This window comes from Agelaius tricolor, unplaced genomic scaffold, assembly GCF_023055355.1.
Source record: "Agelaius tricolor isolate 1412-34295 unplaced genomic scaffold, bAgeTri1.0.p SCAF_9, whole genome shotgun sequence".
Classification (NCBI taxonomy): Eukaryota; Metazoa; Chordata; class Aves; order Passeriformes; family Icteridae; genus Agelaius; species Agelaius tricolor.
This window is the reverse complement of record NW_027269269.1, coordinates 46,522,366-46,541,470: the sequence shown is the minus strand read 5'-3', so window position 1 is coordinate 46,541,470 and position 19,105 is coordinate 46,522,366. Positions and strand designations below refer to the sequence as shown.

General features: G+C 41.2%; 1 protein-coding gene across 2 annotated transcripts in view; it reads left to right on the top strand.

Moving 5' to 3' along the window:
• The window catches only part of EPHA3 (EPH receptor A3), a 176,217-nt gene extending 159,023 nt beyond the window's left edge, over positions 1–17,194 (top strand). For both annotated transcript variants that reach the window (XM_071433815.1, XM_071433814.1), the window contains exons 15-17: positions 624–817; positions 11,734–11,889; positions 13,256–17,194. In XM_071433815.1, coding sequence (XP_071289916.1) covers positions 624–817; positions 11,734–11,889; positions 13,256–13,361 — 456 coding nt within the window. In that variant the 3' untranslated portion in view covers positions 13,362–17,194. The remainder of the gene's footprint in view (positions 1–623; positions 818–11,733; positions 11,890–13,255) is intronic.
• The last annotated feature ends 1,911 nt before the right edge of the window (positions 17,195–19,105 follow it).

Genomic DNA, 19,105 nt, shown 5'->3' with positions numbered 1-19,105 from the left:
CAAATTATAAGGAATTGGGCTTGCACTGCCTAGTAGAAAATGTATAGTCATCCATGAGGTAAGTTTTAAAAATATTTTGTTGCCCTGTGACAACATCCACAAGACCTTTTGTCTGTTAGTTCAGGATGGCCCATGAGAGGGCAGGTTGATTTTTCAGCAGGGTAGACTGTTTTTCCTGTTGGTGTTTTGAGTTTTGCATCCACTGGAGGATGTGAAAGGGTTGTTTTTTCTGCTGTTATTTTTGAGTTCAGTGTCCACTGGAGGATGTGGAAAGATTGTGTTTCTAAGGGTAATCAGAGGAGAGATATCCAAGACCTTTTGAAGTTTGGTATACTTAAGCAAGCTCTTCCTAACTGTGGCTTTTGTTTATGGATTTATTTCAAGTGAGTGTGAGTTTTTGAGATCCTTTCCACACACTCACCTTCTTCAAAGTCACACTGTATCTTAACTCCCCTTTCTGCATGCCTAATCGACTGCCTGGTTTACTTTGCAGATAAAGGAGAGACAATTAGTGAATAAACACGTTTGTTTAAACACACAATGTCCACGTTAACGTTCTCACAGCTGATAACAAGTTGCTGTGAAGTGCCTTTAAGTTTGCACAAACTTTTCTCCTTGTGCAGGTGATTAAAGCTGTGGATGAAGGGTACCGCTTGCCACCTCCCATGGACTGCCCAGCTGCCTTGTATCAGCTGATGCTGGACTGCTGGCAGAAGGACAGAAACAACAGACCCAAGTTTGAGCAGATTGTCAGCATCCTGGATAAGCTGATCCGTAATCCCAGCAGTCTGAAAATAATCACCAACGCAGCGGCAAGGTGACATAGTAGATCTTGCATTGCTCATGAACCTCTTTGATTCCTTCATCTCCTGTAATTAGAATTTGTTTGCACGCTTTACCACCTTCTCTCTTGAGAGAAGGATTTAATATTTTTATTTTTATCATTGCTGGGGTTATTTTATTATTTATCTGCTATTATTTATCCAATTTGTGAAAGATTTTTATGCTAAGGATATGAAACCTGCTGTAAGACTGAGCAGTTTTTTTGAGAAAAACACAGCTGGCAGATTTGGCCATCGTGGGATTTTCCTTTTCCTTCTGCCCTTTGGTGGTGTTGTAAGTGCTTAGTGTTTCACAGGTTACAGCCAGCCATGTTCCTAAGTATCTTTCTGAACTGGGTCCAAGTACACTTAGGCTCTTCTCTGACAAGTCATGTTAACTTTAATCATCTGAGTAATCTCTTTTTTTTTTTCTTTCAGTAGTGCTCACAGACCTAAAAATGCACTTACACTCCCTCTTAGATCAATGTATGAACTAGGAATTAATTTTCAACCTGTGCAATGTTCCTAATTGCATTTAAAACATTCATTTTTAATCCTGGGTTTTCAACACACTCTGGAACATCATCACTATGATGAGATAAGAATTATCTCATTGAGAGAGAGCAGCTGAAGTGTGTGTTGACACCTAAGGGCATAATGAAGACGTGGTAAAAGAAGAGCTTTAGTTAAGTAGTGTTAAAGAGACTCGGTTTGTACAATGCACTAAAATGTCATATTCTTACTGAAGGAGTGTAAAAGTATTTTTAGCATGAATGGTAGTGCCAAATCCTCTGTCAGCAAAGCAGGCAGAGTCAGAGAGAAAAGCACCCTGCTCCTCTGCTGCTTCAGAGCCGGGCCCTGGAGAGTGCTGTGTGTGTCACTGGGCAAGAGACCAGAGTCTGACACGAGGCAGGTTTCAAAAGGGAGCACAGAAAACCTTGCTGTCAGACCTCTCCTTGTGAGGCAGCACACTTCCCACCGTGGCAATTGGATGGGAAGGCTGAGGGAAATGGAGCAAAGGCAGTGGGAAGAGCTGCATTGATCCTGCAGCCTGCTGTGCGACTGCCATGGACCTTGCCTCCTCCTTCCTGGCCCTGGCTTTGTGCTGCATCCTCAGCCAGACACTGGCCACTCTAATTACCTCCTGCTGCCATGCCAGAGGGCAGAAAAAAAAAGAAAAAATGGGAGGGGAAAGGCAGTGATACTAATGGGCTCTGCTTTTAAATTTATGTGTTGAGAGAAGATGGCTCGCACAAAATTATGTTTGAATAATTTTGCTTGGTGAGTGTTTAACACGTAGGAAACCAACATGCTTACAGAAGCAATTATTTCTAGGAGATGACAGGAAAAAACCCAACAAACAAAAAAACCCCCACAACACATTTTTGGAAAAAACACCAAACTGTTTAACACCATTTTCTCAGTCAAGTACATTTCTTCCAAAGGCATTGCACCACTATGTGGCAAACTGTTGGTGCAAAGAATGATTTTATAGGGATGTGCTGCAACAATCTGGTGACTAGGGGAGCTGGAAATCATAACTATCCTGTTTGGGTTTAGAGACCTGATTGCAGAAACCAGGGCTGCATGTTTTTCATTCCAAACAGAAGTAAAATATGTGTGGTCTTGTTTGTGGTCCGTCCAGTTGCAGATTTGAACTGCAACAGAGATAAAAACAGTGTGGAACCATAATTTCCAGTTACCTGTTCATAGCCAGTAGAAGCTGATATCCTCTAGTGGTGACCAAATTCAATCTGAGCACTGTTTCCACCTGCTGGGTCCTATGCAGGGGCTCCACAGGGGGATATTTATTGTTCCCTTTTGTCTCTCCTGTTCCATTCTGTGCTTTGTGGCACAGATGGTGGCAGAGGCTGCACATCCCTAGCACAGTGCCATGCTCTCAGCTCATGGGGAGGCAAGGAGGGAAGGAGGGAGGCTGCCTGCATGGTAGGGAACCTCTCACAGCTGCTTTAGGTGAGCTCTCAGTGAAATGCTCCTCCTGCTGCTGCTTGGCTTTGATACTGAGTGCATTTCTGAGGAGAGCAGCATCAAAAGTGATTTTATTCCTTCTTTTCTTCCCAGTTACCCCTCCAGTGCCACATCCCTGCACATTCCTAGGCAGTGTAGTCTATCTCCCTCACTGCCTGGTGACACACAGGGCACTGTGGGGTCCCAGCATGGGAGTTCCCTCTGTGGAGGAACTTCTTGCAGCTCAGGGAATCTGTGATCTGTGATCTCTCCGTCTCCTCCGTCAGTGTCTGCACCAGCCCAGCCTGTCCTTAAACACAGCCACAAATAAACACCAGTGAGGGGTGCTGGGCAGCCCTGTGCCATGAAATCATTGTCAAAGCAGACTAATCTCAACCCTTGGACTAATTTCAAACCTTAGACATGGCTGGAAATCTGCAGCCAGCTCCACAGCCCCATGGTGGCACTGGTGGCAGGTGACAGCCTCTGGTGCTGGTGGCCAGGGACGGAGCCTGGAGGTTCAGCAGTGCTTTTTGACAGGCTGACACAGAAAAATGAGACAGAAAAATGAGAAGTGAGGCTTAAAATGGGCTGGGGCCTTGCCATAGCCTTGTGTGCAGGAATGTGTAAGTGATACTGAAGGGCTGTGGGTCAGGGCAGCTCCTGGAGAAGGGGACACAGTGGGATCCCAGAGAGGGACAAACATCAGAGCAGGGGGAAGCACTCAGGGACTCAGCCCTGAGGGCTCTGGGGATTCCATTGGCTCGAGCGGCTGCTCTCAGTTGTTATTTGAAGCTGCAGCACTCCCACACTGCCTCTCCTCCTACCCATAATAAGCAATTAATCTAAGTTATAGAGGTCCCAGCTCTCTTCTAGCTGTGTCTGTGGTGCTACTGGAGGAATGCTAAAGCTTCATGCCCACCATATGCTGGTAGGTGTTCAGAATATACTCGGTCAGGGGAAAAAATGTTTAACCTGATGACGTCTGGTGCAGATGCAAAACCTGTCTCTTCTTACAGATTTTGGGGCTGATGTTTGTTTAAAACAGTCACAGCACCATTGTATCCTATTTAAAAAACATATTTCTGGAGGTGCATGGATTATCCCTGTCCTCTGGGTGCTGGTTGCTGTTAACTGACCTCCACTGGAGGATGTGCTTGGCTGAACGTATGATTCCAGGCCACAGCCCAGGCACGTTCTGCACTAATACCTCACAGAAGAGGAGTCAAAGCCTTCAATTCCCCCTCTCCTTTAAAGTTTTCTATCCCTTCAGGCCACTCCATGGTATCTAATAATTTCCTGATACCCAAGAGGACGTTTTTATCCTTATTGATCATGGTTTTGCAGACCATTCTACGTGCCTTTGAACCTCACACTGACAAAAGGTTTTTGTAGCCTCAGCACAGCAAACGTTTCACAATACCTTTCCTGGTGTTGTGTTTCATCTCAGATTCATGTACAAATTCCATTTCTATTCCTTGTAAAGTACAGAGTATGGCTGATTTCTTTCTTACCTGTCTAAATTCACTTTTTAATCAGGTGGCCACACTGAGCTCTTGCTAATAAGACCTGCACTGGTTCTGGACACATGAGGTTTTTGTGTCCCTTAGGCTGCCTGGAGTTAACCAGCTCTGTCAGGGGCTGTAGGAACAGAACTCAGTGCAAGCCATGTGGTTTTCTAAAGCACAATCTCATGATATTTTTATTTGATTTATGTCTTGCTGTTCTTTCCTGTTTTCTGAACATGATGTTCATTTTTCTAACAGAGTTCTTTGGTTGTTTGGATATCTTTAGGGTGGGAGTGAGTTCATCGTTCTTCCAGTTTTGATCAATTTCATTATTTTTCCTCTTGAGCTTATTGTTTTTTCAGCCCACTGTGTATTACTTCACATTTGTGAGCATTTCATACAGATACAAAGCAGATGGAGACTTTTCTCAGCCTGGGCTGGGGAGTCAGAATCACTTCACCCACCTGCAAGCAAGTTGGTGAGGCTGAAATGGCTCTTTAGCTGTTGTTTCATTTCAAAATTGTAACTTGAGTCATGCAACTGGAAGTACTTTGTGTACATTACAAATCTGAAATGGACTCTTGAATTTTTTTTGATCCATTTAACTTTTTTCACTGATATATATTTGTCTATTTTTTAAATTTATGGGGGTTTTTTATTCTCACTTAAATTTATGATTCTGCATTTATATATATACATACATACATACGTGTATATATATATTTACAATGTATATTACCATTTTATGCATATGAATCTTACTCTTACATGGCCATTTGAAAAAAATATATTTAAAACATAGTGTGTAATTTAATGTATTTAAAGCCTTTATGTGCCCCAAAGCTGTCATAGTACAGTGTGATCTTGAGGTATAAGGTTTATGACACAGGATTCAGGGAGCTCAAACATTGTGGCAGCTTTTCCATATCTGCTGAGTGTGTTCACATCTGTGATGTAGGGGGGACTGAAATCATTTAGTCTTCATGAACCTATGGAACAGAGTTAATGCACAGCCCTCTAAAAGAAAATTGAAATTTTATTTTAATTCCTTTAGAAATTCTGAATTTCTGCCAGGCCTCTGATTGATTGCAAAACTGACATGGAATCTGCACCAAAAAAATCCCAACCTGCTTCTGTGTTTGCTTTTGGTAGTGTGAAAGTCAGTGTCAGGTATTGCTGTTGTTGTTTTTCTTTGCTGCAAGAACATATTTAGGAGAAGAGGAAATAATTGTACTGCAAGGAAGGGGAGAAAGACACCTGAAAATTCAGGATATTTCAGAAAAATCATAACTGAAATTCTTTTCTTATAGCCCAGAAAATTTAGGGGGTCAGGGTCAGTTGTTCTTTGTGATGAAAAAACATGTATGAATAATTAATTCCTCATACATTCCTTTTCATGGTAGCAAGTTGTTTGCAACCCTGCCCTGATTTGCTGAAATTTGATGTGTAGTTTGAAACACTGGCTGGGTAATTTCCTTGAGCAATCTTTGGAAGGGCTGTTATTTGTGAGTGATTGTTTGCAAGGGTTCACTGCTAAACACCTTCAGCTTTGCTGTCTCTCATTGTGCTGCTCTCACTTCTGTCATTCTGAGACATCCAGGGGCAGTACTTACAATTTAAAATTTGTATTTTAAACTTTGCTCCTCACAAAGTTTATTTCCATTTAAAATCTGGTAATTTGGTGGAAACACTCTACATTCTAGCTTGGTAGGATTTTTATGAAAATCAAACTCAAAAAAGAGCAGTGAATAGGGCAAATAAAAAATTCAGACTTGCTCCTTTTTGCAGGATAATTCAAGCCCTGTTTTTACAAAAATATTTGCAATGAAATTACTGTTTAGATTGGCTGAACACTTTGTTGAGAAGTTTCTTTTTTTTTACCATTCTGGTCAGAAGGCTTCAGATGCTTGACATATAGTGCTGACCTGCTGTAATATTGTTTGTTTGCTTCCTGTGTTAGGAACAGGATGGAAGAGGAGAAGATTTCAGTTTTCCTTGGATGTTGTCAGGGTCTTAACAACAGGGTTTGAGTTTGGCCAAATGCTCTGTAGGGCAAGATTCTGTGTGGACTTTAAGCTTCATTTAAAATCCAGCAAAAACCTAATCTGTGTCCTAAACCCGGACTGTTCGCTCTAAAAGAATTCAAGCAACGTAAAGTTAAAACTCCAGTTCTCTCTCCGAAGCCTGCTAAACATAAAATTGTGAATTTATGGAAGGAGGGGGAAAAAGGAAACTGAACTACAAATCACAAAATGGAATGCAGTAAGTCCTACTCATCGGTGTCTAAGCACAGTTTGGATTGAGGGGGTAGACTGAGGAGGTTTTTAGGGACTTTATTCAGCTTTTCAGACAGAAAAGCCCCGTTTCCACCTGATTTTCCTAGTGGTCATTATTACTCACTCAGCCACTGTCCCTTCAAAGTGAGGGGTTGGAAGTGAGCAGGGCTGGCTGTTAACAGGGACAGTAAAACATCTATTTGCACTTTCACACCTCTAATTCGGTGAAACTCGGGCAGGAATTTACTGCGGGTTGGGGTTGTGTGCTCTGTAATTTAAATAGGAATGCAGCTGGACCAGCGGGTGGCCTGAGGAGGAGGAGAGGTTTTGCTGTTTATTGAGGTTTCCGAGGAGTTTTTGGAGCCCTCGTTAGTGATGGTGGCAATTCCACACTGGGAATGCTGGTAGAGGTGACAGAAGCAGAAATTCACAGTGGTGCCTAAGCTTTTTATATAATTCTCATATATTTGCAGCTTGGTGGATTCCTAATGCATGGCTGTAGTACTTTTCCTGCCCTTTCCCCCTAGATTTTGGAACACATCCCTGAAATATTGTTTAGATTAATAAATAATCTTTATTCCAATTCGGGGACTTAAAATAAGAAGTGGGGCAACTCCAAGGGGCTGACCCAGGGGTGGGTTACTGGGGCAGCTGAATCTCCTATTGGATGTAGCTGTTAAATATTTAACCTTAAATTAATTAACCTTATTAAATCACAGAAATTTGATTCTGGGTGAGCCCATCACCATGGGACACCTGGAAGCTTCCAGATAAAGATCTGCTTTTTATATTACTATTCTAACACTGATGCAAGGGGTTTTTCTCTTTTGATTATAGGCAACAGCAGTGCAGCCAAAAGTGAGATATAAAGGGAAGCTCTCCCCAGCAAATGGTAGATTTTAAGCATTTTGAGAGCTGTATAAAGCTATTTTCTCTGCCTGTTCTGAGGAGCTTATAGACTGTCCTAACAATAATGAGTGGTTGGCATTGAGGGTCTGTCAGCTAGCTACACATCCCAGGAAATGGCCGTGTGCCTGTATTTCCTTAAAAGCACAGCTTAGGCTGGGTTATGAGGGGGAAAAAACCAAATTCAGCAACATGCTGGGTTTTTTTTTTTTTTTTTTGCCTTTAGTGGTTTGGTGCTATGAAAAAGTAAATGAAGGAGCATTGATACATCCAGGCATGTGATTTGTTATTCCACCAAGATGCTGAAAAATAAGAGCATATTGAAAATCATGTTCTGAGGGGCAGCTAAAGGAGCAGGGAAGACTGAAGGATTGATCTTTGGGGCAGTTGAAATTTTGTTTGCTTATTATCCTAGTGGAAGCCCTGGTAAGTTAGGTTGTTTTTTGGGTTTTTTTTTTTTTGTGTTTGGGTTGTTTTTTTCACCAACAATGGAGCTAGAAAACAAAAAATATTGACATTTAGAGAGCTGTACCATTTTTGCAGCCTTAACTGCACTGTTTTTCCCTTTGGTTATTTGTGTTGCCCCTCTTGATTTCTCCAGCTCTCCTTTCACTCCAAGGAGCAGCCCACAACATGATTATTTGTATGAGAGTATGAAAGCAACCCAGGAAGGCCCTTGGGAAAAGCACATGTGCCCCCTTTAAGAGGTGAATTGTAATTTAGGGACTAAATTACCAATTCTGCTCAGAGCGTGTTAAAAATGGGCATGAAGAGATGGAACTCCAAAGATTTTTATCTTTAAGGTCCAGGGATAATCAAGTAAACAGAATAACTCTACTTCTCTTTGGCACGGCATTTATTTACTAGTTTCCTGTTGATACACATGTATGCATATGACTCTGATTGCTACAGAAGATAAAACTGAAATTTGCTTTCTGTACCACCTGTTGGTTTTGGGGTGATTTTTCTCTTGAAATAAAATTCTTGTTAGACCCCAACTCTGAGCTTCAGCTCACCATAATCATAAAGCCCATAGGATCTGAGTTCCAACCAGGCTCATTGGGAGCAATTTCACTCTACTAAATCAGCTTTTAATTACCTAAAATTTGCACAGGAAATTACTTTATGTTTTTGGAGATTTTTTTAATGCTTTCCTCTTTAAAAGAAATTGACTGTGTAAAGGAAAGTCCAGATTTAAAAGACTGAAGGTTGGTTTTGCTGTTTGGAGGAAAGGATGGAAAGAGAGAGGCTCCTACAGTACAAAGTCTGGCATTGTGTGTGCACAGCTCAGTGTATTTGCAGAAGAAGTGGCAGGACATTTTCATTTTCTTTGTCTCAATTCCTGGATTTTACAAGTCCATTTGTCTCTTTTTCTCCCCAGACAGCACCCAGCCAGAGGTGAGATTTTCATGCTGTATTGGGAAGGATTCTAATGATGTTTTCTGTGTTTTTTCATGCTAGTGCAGCAAAATTTTCCCTGTGTTGTGACAAAAAGCTGTGCTAATGACAATACACCATAGTGAAGATGGCTCAAAGGTTAATTCCAACTGTTAAAGTAATGGACACATCCAGAGAAAGCTTCCAGCCACAGGATGTTTTGTAACTGGCATCTCACTGTTCAATTTGTCTCTCCAAACTGAGTCTTGCTGTTTGTTGGGTTTTTTTTTTAGGGCACCACATGTCAGTAAATACAACTTTGTAGGTGTGGTAGATACAACAACAGTCATGGTGAACGGGATAGAAAATCTTGCCATGACTGTCAAAAGATGATGTGAGAGTGTGTATCATAGTTAGTCAGAGCAACAAGGTAAAAAGAGTTAAAGAAAGGAAAAAGAAAATAAAAAAGGAGGGGAGAGAAGAAAAGATGGAGAGAAATGTTCTATTTCACTTCCCCTGAGCAAACATGTAATTTCCATGATTCCTTTTTAATGACCCTCTCCTGAAGCTGGTAGGTACTGATTTATGAAAAGCTGTAAAGGATCAGGTGGAGCCCTGCAGGACGTCGTTTACAGCTGCACGGACTGCAGCCCGTCTAATTTGTCTGCTAAAGTGTGAGCTCATGGCACACATCACCCAGACCATAAATTCCCTGGTCAGCCCTTCTGTCTAGGGGCTGGGGCAGGGGGAAAAAACCTGCCAGGGTGTGCAGATGCTCTGCAAGCCCAGCTTTCCCCTGGTGCACACGAGGAGACAGTGCAGAGGCGAATTCCTGCTCGTTGATAAACAGTCCAGATGTCCTCTCTGAGGAGGAAAGTAACTAATTTTTGTTTGGAATCCTGCAAGAAGAAAAATGATACTTTACAGTGCTGGTTACTCTGAGGTCACTCGCATTAAAATTAGGTCATATTTTTTGTCATGATGATACTTTGATCCAAGTAATAAACATAAAGGCTCTTTTGGGCCACTCTAATTCCTAATCCTCGAGACCTGTTCTATTTCAACTTGTTTATACTTTTTTTTTTTCATTAGTGATTCTTGAGTCAGACCTTGTTTTATTAGACTTAAGTTAAAAAGGTGTACTAGGCTGGGAAAAAAAATCTGTGCTTTATCACTAAGAACACTTCATAAATACTCTTAATTAATATCTTGGGATTCCAGCCACTGTACCCAGAAAACCATAAATAAAAAACCATTGGCTCTTCACAGGACAAACAGTAGTCAGAAAAATTCAGGTCTTACAGCTACTGATTAAAACTATCTTGGGCCTGATTATCAAACTGAGCCTCTAAAGCTGGGTGTCATGTAGGTGTCTAAGATTTGGTTTGACCATGGCACCAGCACATGAAGTGAGCTGCTGTTTTGGGCACAGAGCAGGTTTCTGTGTCTTCTTTCCATGGGTGGCTGTTCCCAGTATGTGAAGTCCAGAGCTGGTGTCAGTGCTCACAGTCCTGTCTAGGTTCTGGAGGGAAGGTAGCCAGGCAAAAGCTGTCCCCATCAGGGACATCTCAGCTCCTCTGGGACCTGGTGAAAACTGATTGTGTGTGTTTGGATTTTCAAGATTTTCAAGCATCCAAGTAGCTCTTTAATTATGCCCTGCATTCCCTGAAGGAAAAAAAAATACTGTATTAACTTTCTGAGCCTGAGAGAAATGAGCTGATTGATAACAATCAGGAAAACATCAGAGTAAAAGGAGCTGCTGTTTAAGATGTGGCCAACACTAAAAATCATTGTTCTTTTCTTCAAAAGTGAAAGGTAAAAGTCTTGATTTAACTACTGTTACTTATGTAACTGAGGTGGTATCCCCTGATTCCAGGGCAAGTCAGGTGTACTGCAAGGATGTGATGTAGTGCTGCTGATTATGGTGAAATTTAAGACATACTGGAATTGAGAAGGATTTGGAATTTCTAGGCTTCTTATGAGGTTCAAATCACTATGTTTAAATATGTGGTTCTCTTGGTGCCTTTAAAATCTCCTCCTATTTATGTTAATTCCATTGATGAACAGAGATTACTTGGGTTTGGAGTGAAGAGAGTGTTTTACAGCTCAGATCAGTTCTCCAGTTCCAGCAGCTGTCACCTACCTGTTACACTGTGTAATCACTGCCTTTAAATTATGCTGTCAGTCCAGCCACCTCTCATTTTCACTGCTTTCAGTGACAAAAGTCACTTCAAATGGGTTCAGCAGCAGTAGTCAGACTCCTGTGCAGGTTGCTAGAGAGAAAAAGAATTCTGGGGAAGAAAATAGACTGTGAAGTTGCAGAGATAACTGCTTTGAACATTCTCTAGCTCAGTCTCAGGCACAGCACAGCCAAGCACATGCTTGGCTTTAAGCCTGAAATAAAACACTAAAAATAAGGTACTTTGCTTATTTTTGAAGCTTCTAACTTAGTAGCAACATTTAGGATTTTTCAGTGGGCCCCACTATTCTGAACATTTGATATGACCAAATTCTACCAACACACTCAGCTTGGAGCCTGGAGTGTGCATTGTCTGTGTGATGTTTAGGACTCGGTGAATCACATAAATATAACCTAATTTAGTCTTTGTTAACACTAAATTGAGAGGTCCCCATGCACTTTGTGAATGCTGCAGTGATTTAAACACAGGCACGGGAAGCTGGTACTGTTCAGCAGGATGATTACACAGCATTTGTCAGCACCAGTCCCGTGGTGGCCTCAGCAGCTGAGAACTCCCACAGACAAACAGCAAAGCCACATCCAGCCTGGATGCTCCTGCCACTGCTGAGTTTAGACACAAAATAAAGCTATGTTTCTCCCTGTTCCCTAAATTCCATTGCATTATTCTTTCATTTCAGGCCATCAAATCTCCTCCTGGACCAAAGCAACGTTGACATTTCAGCCTTCCGCACCGCGGGTGATTGGCTCAACGGGTTCCGGACAGGGCAGTGCAAGGACATCTTCACAGGGGTGGAGTACAGCTCCTGTGACACCATAGCCAAGATTTCCACAGAGTAAGTTGCAGCCTGCTGTGGGTTTTCATCACAGCTACAAGTTCAAACATAAGAACAGAGGTAGCACTTTTGTATCGCATTCCCAATTCTTAGCTGAAATTTTCTTACATTTAAAGAGACAAATGGGAATTATTTGTTGTAGTTGAAATAGCCATGAAGGAAATCTGTGTCTGGTGACTGTGTGAAGGCCATGGTCCCGCAGCTTTTTGTCACTAAAGGAGATTCCCAATTTCTTCCAATACAGTAGCACCATGTATGATCTGGTACACTAGCATCAGCTCCTTTCACTGAAGCTTCTCTGTTGATTCTTTAAATTCTGTATTTTACATGGAAGTTTCTCTACAGCTGGCACATTGCCAATCATTCCCTTTATTGCCCATCCTATATTCCACCAAACCAGGTGAAGGGGCAAATTCTTTGTAGCTGTTTTCCTCCTCCATGCTAATAATTACTCAGGAGCTGAACTCCCTCCTGCTATGCTTGGAAGTGAGCAAATGGCAAGTTTACTACATTCTAAATGCAATCCATCTTTGTTCTAGTGACAAGAGTAGGTAATGTTCTTTTTGCACCCAAAAAGGCATCAAGTACAGTTAAAACTTTAATGCCAAAGGAAATCTTAATTCCCAGTTTGGCTGGCTGGATGCACAACAAGTTATGGAGAAGTATGCAGCAGCTGTGCTACCGACAATTAAACACATCAATGCCATTAATTAGTGTATTACTGCATCTATTAAAAGGGTGCTAATTGCTTTTTGTAACAATTACCCTTTGGGGACAGTGTAGAAATCCTCTAGGAATGCCCAATTTCCTGTGAACCCCCGGTTAATTAGCCCTTCACAGGTGTTAAAGCACCTCTGTGTTGCACAAGGAACAATGAGGCTGGAGACCCTGGACAAACAGGAGGGGAGAACCAGGGGAGGCACTGGAAGCTTGGCCATGGACTCCTTCACCTCAGTGCTGATAGCAGAGCTCAGAGGACCATTCACAGGCCAGTGATTTGTCAGCACTGCCCAGGGAAAGACATCAGATTGGCTGGGGTATGAGGTATTAGAGAGGCTCAGCTGATCCAGTTGTGACCCCCTTGCTCCAAAACCCCAGTGCCTGCATCACTGGAGAATGATTTAATTGCCTTTTCTTCCATGTTTTCTTCCACAACAAAGCTAAATGAGCTTTCACTCTATTTTTTTTTCAGCCCAGGGAGTTGCTGTCAGTAGTTTTTTGCAGTAGGGCTTGTGTTTCAGCAATATCCCTGCACCTGGAGGTTCCTGCAGTGCAGCAGTGTGAGATGGGCAGGTTCATTGCTGTTTGCTGGGATCAGTGCTGTGAAATTCAGTATCCTCACTCACACACCTCCTCTTTTTTCCAGTGACATGAAGAAAGTTGGTGTTACAGTGGTGGGCCCTCAAAAGAAGATTGTCAGCAGTATCAAAGCCCTAGAAACTCATACAAAGAACAACCCTGTTCCTGTGTAAGGTACCAAAATGATGTTGCTCAGGAGAGGAAAACAAAAAAAAAGGAGCAAAGTTGCATCGCAGGTGAAAAGTGATGCTGACAAACGGCAGAATTTAAAGGAGATCTTGGCAACAGCTTGGGAAACGCAATGGTTGAGATTTCAAACCCACAAGACACTCAAATACTGAGTATAAATGCCTTAAAAACAGGAGCAAACTTGTTTTCTATCTGTTAATCCTAAAGGGTGGGTGCTCTTGACTGACTGTTAATGCAGATAGTAAATATCAAAAGAAAAAAAAAAAACATGTGAAAAATCCTTCCAAGTAAAAACCAGTGTTACTAAAACCTAGAGCCATTTGAATATTAAGTGACTGAATAACAGAAAAAAAACATGGACATAAAAGCTGTGTATTTGATCTATACAGCAAACAAGAAGAAAGAAAGACTTGCAGTATTTTTATACAGAAGAGATCTGTAACAGGTATTTTATTTCTTTAAAAGCAAGGAAAATAGAGGACTATACCTCACAACCTGTCTGGCCATATTTACTATAATGTCATTGTAACATGCTATTTCAGCTTCAGGAAGGAACACAGAAATAAAGTTTGTAGTGACTTTGAGTTAGTTGACAAAAGATTTTCACCATTATGTTAGCTTCCCTAACTGTGTTCATTTAAATAGAAACAAGTCTTAGTTTTTAAAAGGCTTATTTATTTTCTTGGTTTGTTTTTTTTTTCCATTATTGTTTATATTTATGCTTAAATACCTTAACCTGGCTGTATTATTGCCAAGTGCCAAATGTTATCCAAACTTCATTGGTTCAACCTGAGAAATTGTCTGAGGGTTAGTTGCTAGATAATTTTATACTCATAGCATCATGCATGAAATACAGAAGGAAAGAAAGGTGGTCTTTTTCCCAGCACTGACACTATGAAAAGCATCTGGGCTTTTTTGGCAATGAGATTTCTTCCATTTGCTGTGAGTGGTATTTTCTACCAGGCTGGGGTTTTGGCAGTGGTGTGTGCATTGATCTTTAGATCAGGACCTGCCCCAAACAGCACATCCCATTTCTTACCCCAGGGCTGCTTTTCTGTCACAATAATTTCCTGTTCCTGGGTGGTGTTCAGGGGAGAGATCTGCCAAGAAAATAGAAAAGAGGGCCAGGGTTTGTTGCATCCTGCTTTAACTGATGATGCTTTTTGAGTTCCCTGAGAAGTGACCCTTGTTTAAAGGGATAACTTGAGCTGTGAGGGGAGGCTTTGGAGTAGAAGTATACCCATGCCTGAGCTAGAAACCCCCCTGTGGAGGCACTGCTGTCCTGTAGGGGACCTGAATTTTAGGCACAGCTTCAGTGGGTACCTGTTCCTTGAAAGAAAGCAGAAGGGAGCCCAAGTCTAGGAGACCATTCACATCTCCCACTGGAAAAAGGAGACTGGAAAGTGGATTTTGGGGGCCCGCCACCATTTTTAGCATCTTCCAAAGAGCTTCCCGACTCCTAAGTTTTTGTTCTGGAGCACATCAGTCCCAGTTCTGAGCAGACACCACTCTTTGCTCTGAAAATGAGTGGTTTAAAACACTGGGTGACCCATTTCTTGTGCTTCTTAATGCTCTAGATGTGATGTCAGGCACACAGAGAGCAGGCCTTGATCATCAGGGGAAACCATTCTGCTTCCCAACTTGACATTCTAGAATGTAGACCTGATTCTGATGATGAAAGCCTAAAAGTCCAAGACTCTGTGAGAGGCAGATGAAAAATTGGCACATTGTGTTTTCTCTGTGCATGCAAAAGCAGGTGACCACTTGTGCTTCCTTCTGCTGGCTTGGGTTTTGAAGCTCCTTGGTATATAAATGAGGAAAGAATCAGTTTCTAGGGTTTGTGGGGCTGAAATTCTTATGCATGAATCCAGGACTTAAAGAATGTCCAGGCACAGCATTTATCACACATTGCTAAATAGAAGAAGTGTTAGAGGCTTTTTCATGAGTGCTGGTAGTGAGCATGCTGTAAAGGACTGGGTTTGAAACACACTCACAGCATTATAATTAGTAATCCTCTCTAAAAGAGAAGTGAATGGGTTTTAAAATTGAACATTAAAAATAAAAATGGAAGAAAGGTAAAATAAAGCACTTAAGCAGTAAAGAACACTTCCCCTTATCTGCCCCAATCTATCATAAAATGCAGCAAGCTGGACAGAAAAGCTGCTTTGTGTTGCTTAGTTCGTTCAGAATCAATCTTTACTTTGGGTTCAGATTGCTCTAAATCAGACACTGTTAGTGAATTTAAGCCACCAAACCCAGTGGCAAACACTGTCTGTCTGGGGACAGCTTTTTGTGACATTTCTCCTCAGCTTCACCCTGCTGCTGGAGTGTGGGGACAAGGGACTGGGGTGGGGGGCTGACCTCTGGGAGATGCTTCTGGAGACACAGACTCAGTTCTTGGAGTTTTAGACACTTGAAAACTTTGCACCAACCTCCCTCAATTTCCTCCTGTCGTGTTCTTGCCCACAGTTCAGGCATGCTCAGCATAAAAGATCCAATCTCACCGAGGGGAAACAAAATGAAGCAGCTGGGTTTTGCTTTTCTTTGCTGTTAGGAGTTGAGAGCTTTTAAAACCCGTTTGGTTTTCTCTCCCTGTCAGAAGTTGATTTGTACTGTAAGTGGCCTCTGTTGCAAGCATCCTGTACTCCCTGTCCCCCTGTACATATGTAAACATAGCAGTGTACAATTCTTCAGTGTGGAGTAGAGAAATAGAGGTCGTGTGGCCATCTGCCTGTACAGGTTATGGACATCAAGCAAAATGCAAACTGCTCATAAAACGACACGCCATATTATTGGGTTTGTACCTTTCAATATAGTTTCCATTTTATTTATTTCTGTTAACATAATCTAGTTTTTGTGCTGTAACTTAGCATCCAATAAGCAATGTATAGATGTGATTTGATTGGCAATATGTATTTACTTTAACTTGTATTTCAAAAGCATTACTTACTCATTTAGATTATATATTGTGCAATTGTAGATGGCCTCTTACTAATGTAAAATGATTTGTAGTGGAAACATTTATATTTTTATAATAAACATAATGAAAGTATTTTTTACATACTGAAATACTGAGGTGATTGCTTGGAGGACAAAGTAAATTTATTTGATTAGTGTGATAAAATTGTAATTAAATATGGATAAATTCTGAGTGTTAAAGCATGGGTCTGGAGTGAAAGCTAGATATTACCTATATTATCTATTGAAAGAAACAAGCAGTGCAGGTTTTAACTAAACAGACCAGCATTTGTGCAAAACTGACTTACATCAGTCAAAGACTTTACTTTCTCCATGGATACTGGAAAACATCATCTTCTACAGCCTGCCTATGGGATGTTGAAAAAAAACTGTCATTTATTTTAGTTGATCAAGTATTTCCAAACTTTTGCTTTCTTTCCTCCCTCACCAGTGGACCTATTTTCATCTTATTAATATGTTGAATCCAGTCAAAGATGTACTTTTCAACAAAATAAAATAGCCCACCACATACTGTAACTTCACCCCATGATCATTTCTTGCCTCTGAGTATCTGTATTAGATAATATTTTGCCCCTGTTTTGTTATGTCCCTGCCATGTTGTTTCTGTGTGCTTCACCCAAGTACAGGGTCTTTGAAAATGCCAACATACACAACTCAGGAATCCTCTTCCTAGGAAAATAGGAATGGTTTTGATGCTTGCAGTTTCTTGAATTTTGCAGGTTCTTTCTGTACCATAACTGATTTTGCATGCTTTTGTATACTACTCTGCTTACTGGTGCAAAACAATGAATGATATACCTGTCCTGGAGTCTGTAAGTTGATAAAATTTATGAATGTGGATGTAGCATACTTCTTTTTTGGGGTGGGGGTGGCATTCTGTCTTGGTGTGTTCAACAGAAAGGGGAATTACAGAAGAAGTCACCCAGAGCTGGACTTGTCCTTAAATGACCACAGCTGGACTGGAAGCCCCTTGTCCTTCCTGCCTCCAGAATGCTTCATGCTGTGGTGGATAAATGGTGTCATTTTACCTTCCAAACAGGGGGTTTGATGCTATGCTTGAGCACCAGGGCTCTGATGGGATCTAATCCATGCAGATAATGGTGCAAACCATTTTCTCTGTGAATAGGTTTCACCTCAGCAGTTGTGTTGCCCCAGCTTGTGTCTATCCCTGTGGTATTGCTGGTACTCTATATTTGCTCTAGATCCTAGAGGGCACGGTGGTTATGGTGTTTTCATTGCTTTTCCTGTAAAATGGCATTAATTAATGCAGCCAGCTCTGGAAGGGCACTCACAGGATGCACTCACTTAACAACAGCAGGACAAGGAACTGCCTGGCAGCCCCCACCACCACAGAATCCCAGAATCCCAGAATGCGCTGATTTGGAAGGGACCCATCAGGGTCATTGAGTCTGGAGAGGTAAATTGCTGATAATCACTTCCATAAACTCAATATGCCTGCCAGGGTTTTTTAGTGCTGCCCAAGTGATGTTTTTCCACTCTGCATTTCTTCCCAAGATGATGCCCATCATCAGATATTGCACCATTAAAAGCCCAAGCAGTGCCAAATGAAATCAGAGCATTTTTTCTGCTGTCTCACACATGCCACCCCTGTTAATTCATATGACTTATTCATATGAAACAGTTGACATATTCAATATTGGCTTCCTTTCATTTTCTGAGCTGCTCTAATGCCTCAGTTCCTTTCCAAACCACCACTTCCTGGTCAGTAATTCCCTGTTTAATGCGTGTGCACTCAGTTCCTTTTTTAGTCCTTGGTCCAATCCTTTGGGATTCCTTAATGAATTTTACTTTCCCAATTAAAACAAATATTTATTTTAGAGATATTTCCCTCAGCTTTGTTTTATTCCCATATACTAACAGGCAGATGGTGTTCATGAAGGTTACTCATGCAAAGGTACAAACAGCACAAAACACAAAGAGCAGCTTTCCCTTGGCTTCCTCATGATCCTTTTCAGATCAGAGAACCTCTGGTAAATGAAGAGTACTCAGTACATGGGATTTTTCAGTTCACTCTACTTTCACATTAAAATGATTTCATAATAGCCCATATTTCCCCAGTTAGCTCATGAGAATGTCAAGGGGGACAGCACCAGAAGTCTTAGTCAAGACAAGATAAATCACATCCACTACTTTTTAGATTGTCCTGCCACAGAAATAAATTAGATGAGTTTGACAGGATTTGCTTATTCTTGACAAATCTGAGTTGGTTTCTTAAGACCTTGAATCCTCCAGCTGCTATATATATATATATATATATATATATATATATATACATATACACACACACATATACGTAAAATCTTTCTGGGTATTTGAGGTTAGCATACTTGCTCTGGAATTGCCTGGCTCTGCTTTTCTCCTCTCTTTAAAGCTCCTCTCCAGTTGCCTGGGCTCCAGGATTTCTCCAAGAGAATAGCCAGTACTTGGACCAGTCCCTTGTTGCTATAATCTATGCTATAAATAAATAATAAATATAAAATTATAAAATATAAATATATAATAAATGCTACAAATCCCACAGACTCTGAAATCCTGAGTGCATCAATCACTTTTGACTGTTAAGATTCCTAATTATGAAACAGAAATAAAATGCACCCAGACAAATATTTTAGTGCATGACCAGGTTCTGCTTTGAGTTTTTGCCATCAAGCAACGACTTAGAGTCATCATTAAGGGAAGATTTGGTTAGAAAATTTCATTATTTATTTTTAATTAGATTCAGCAACTA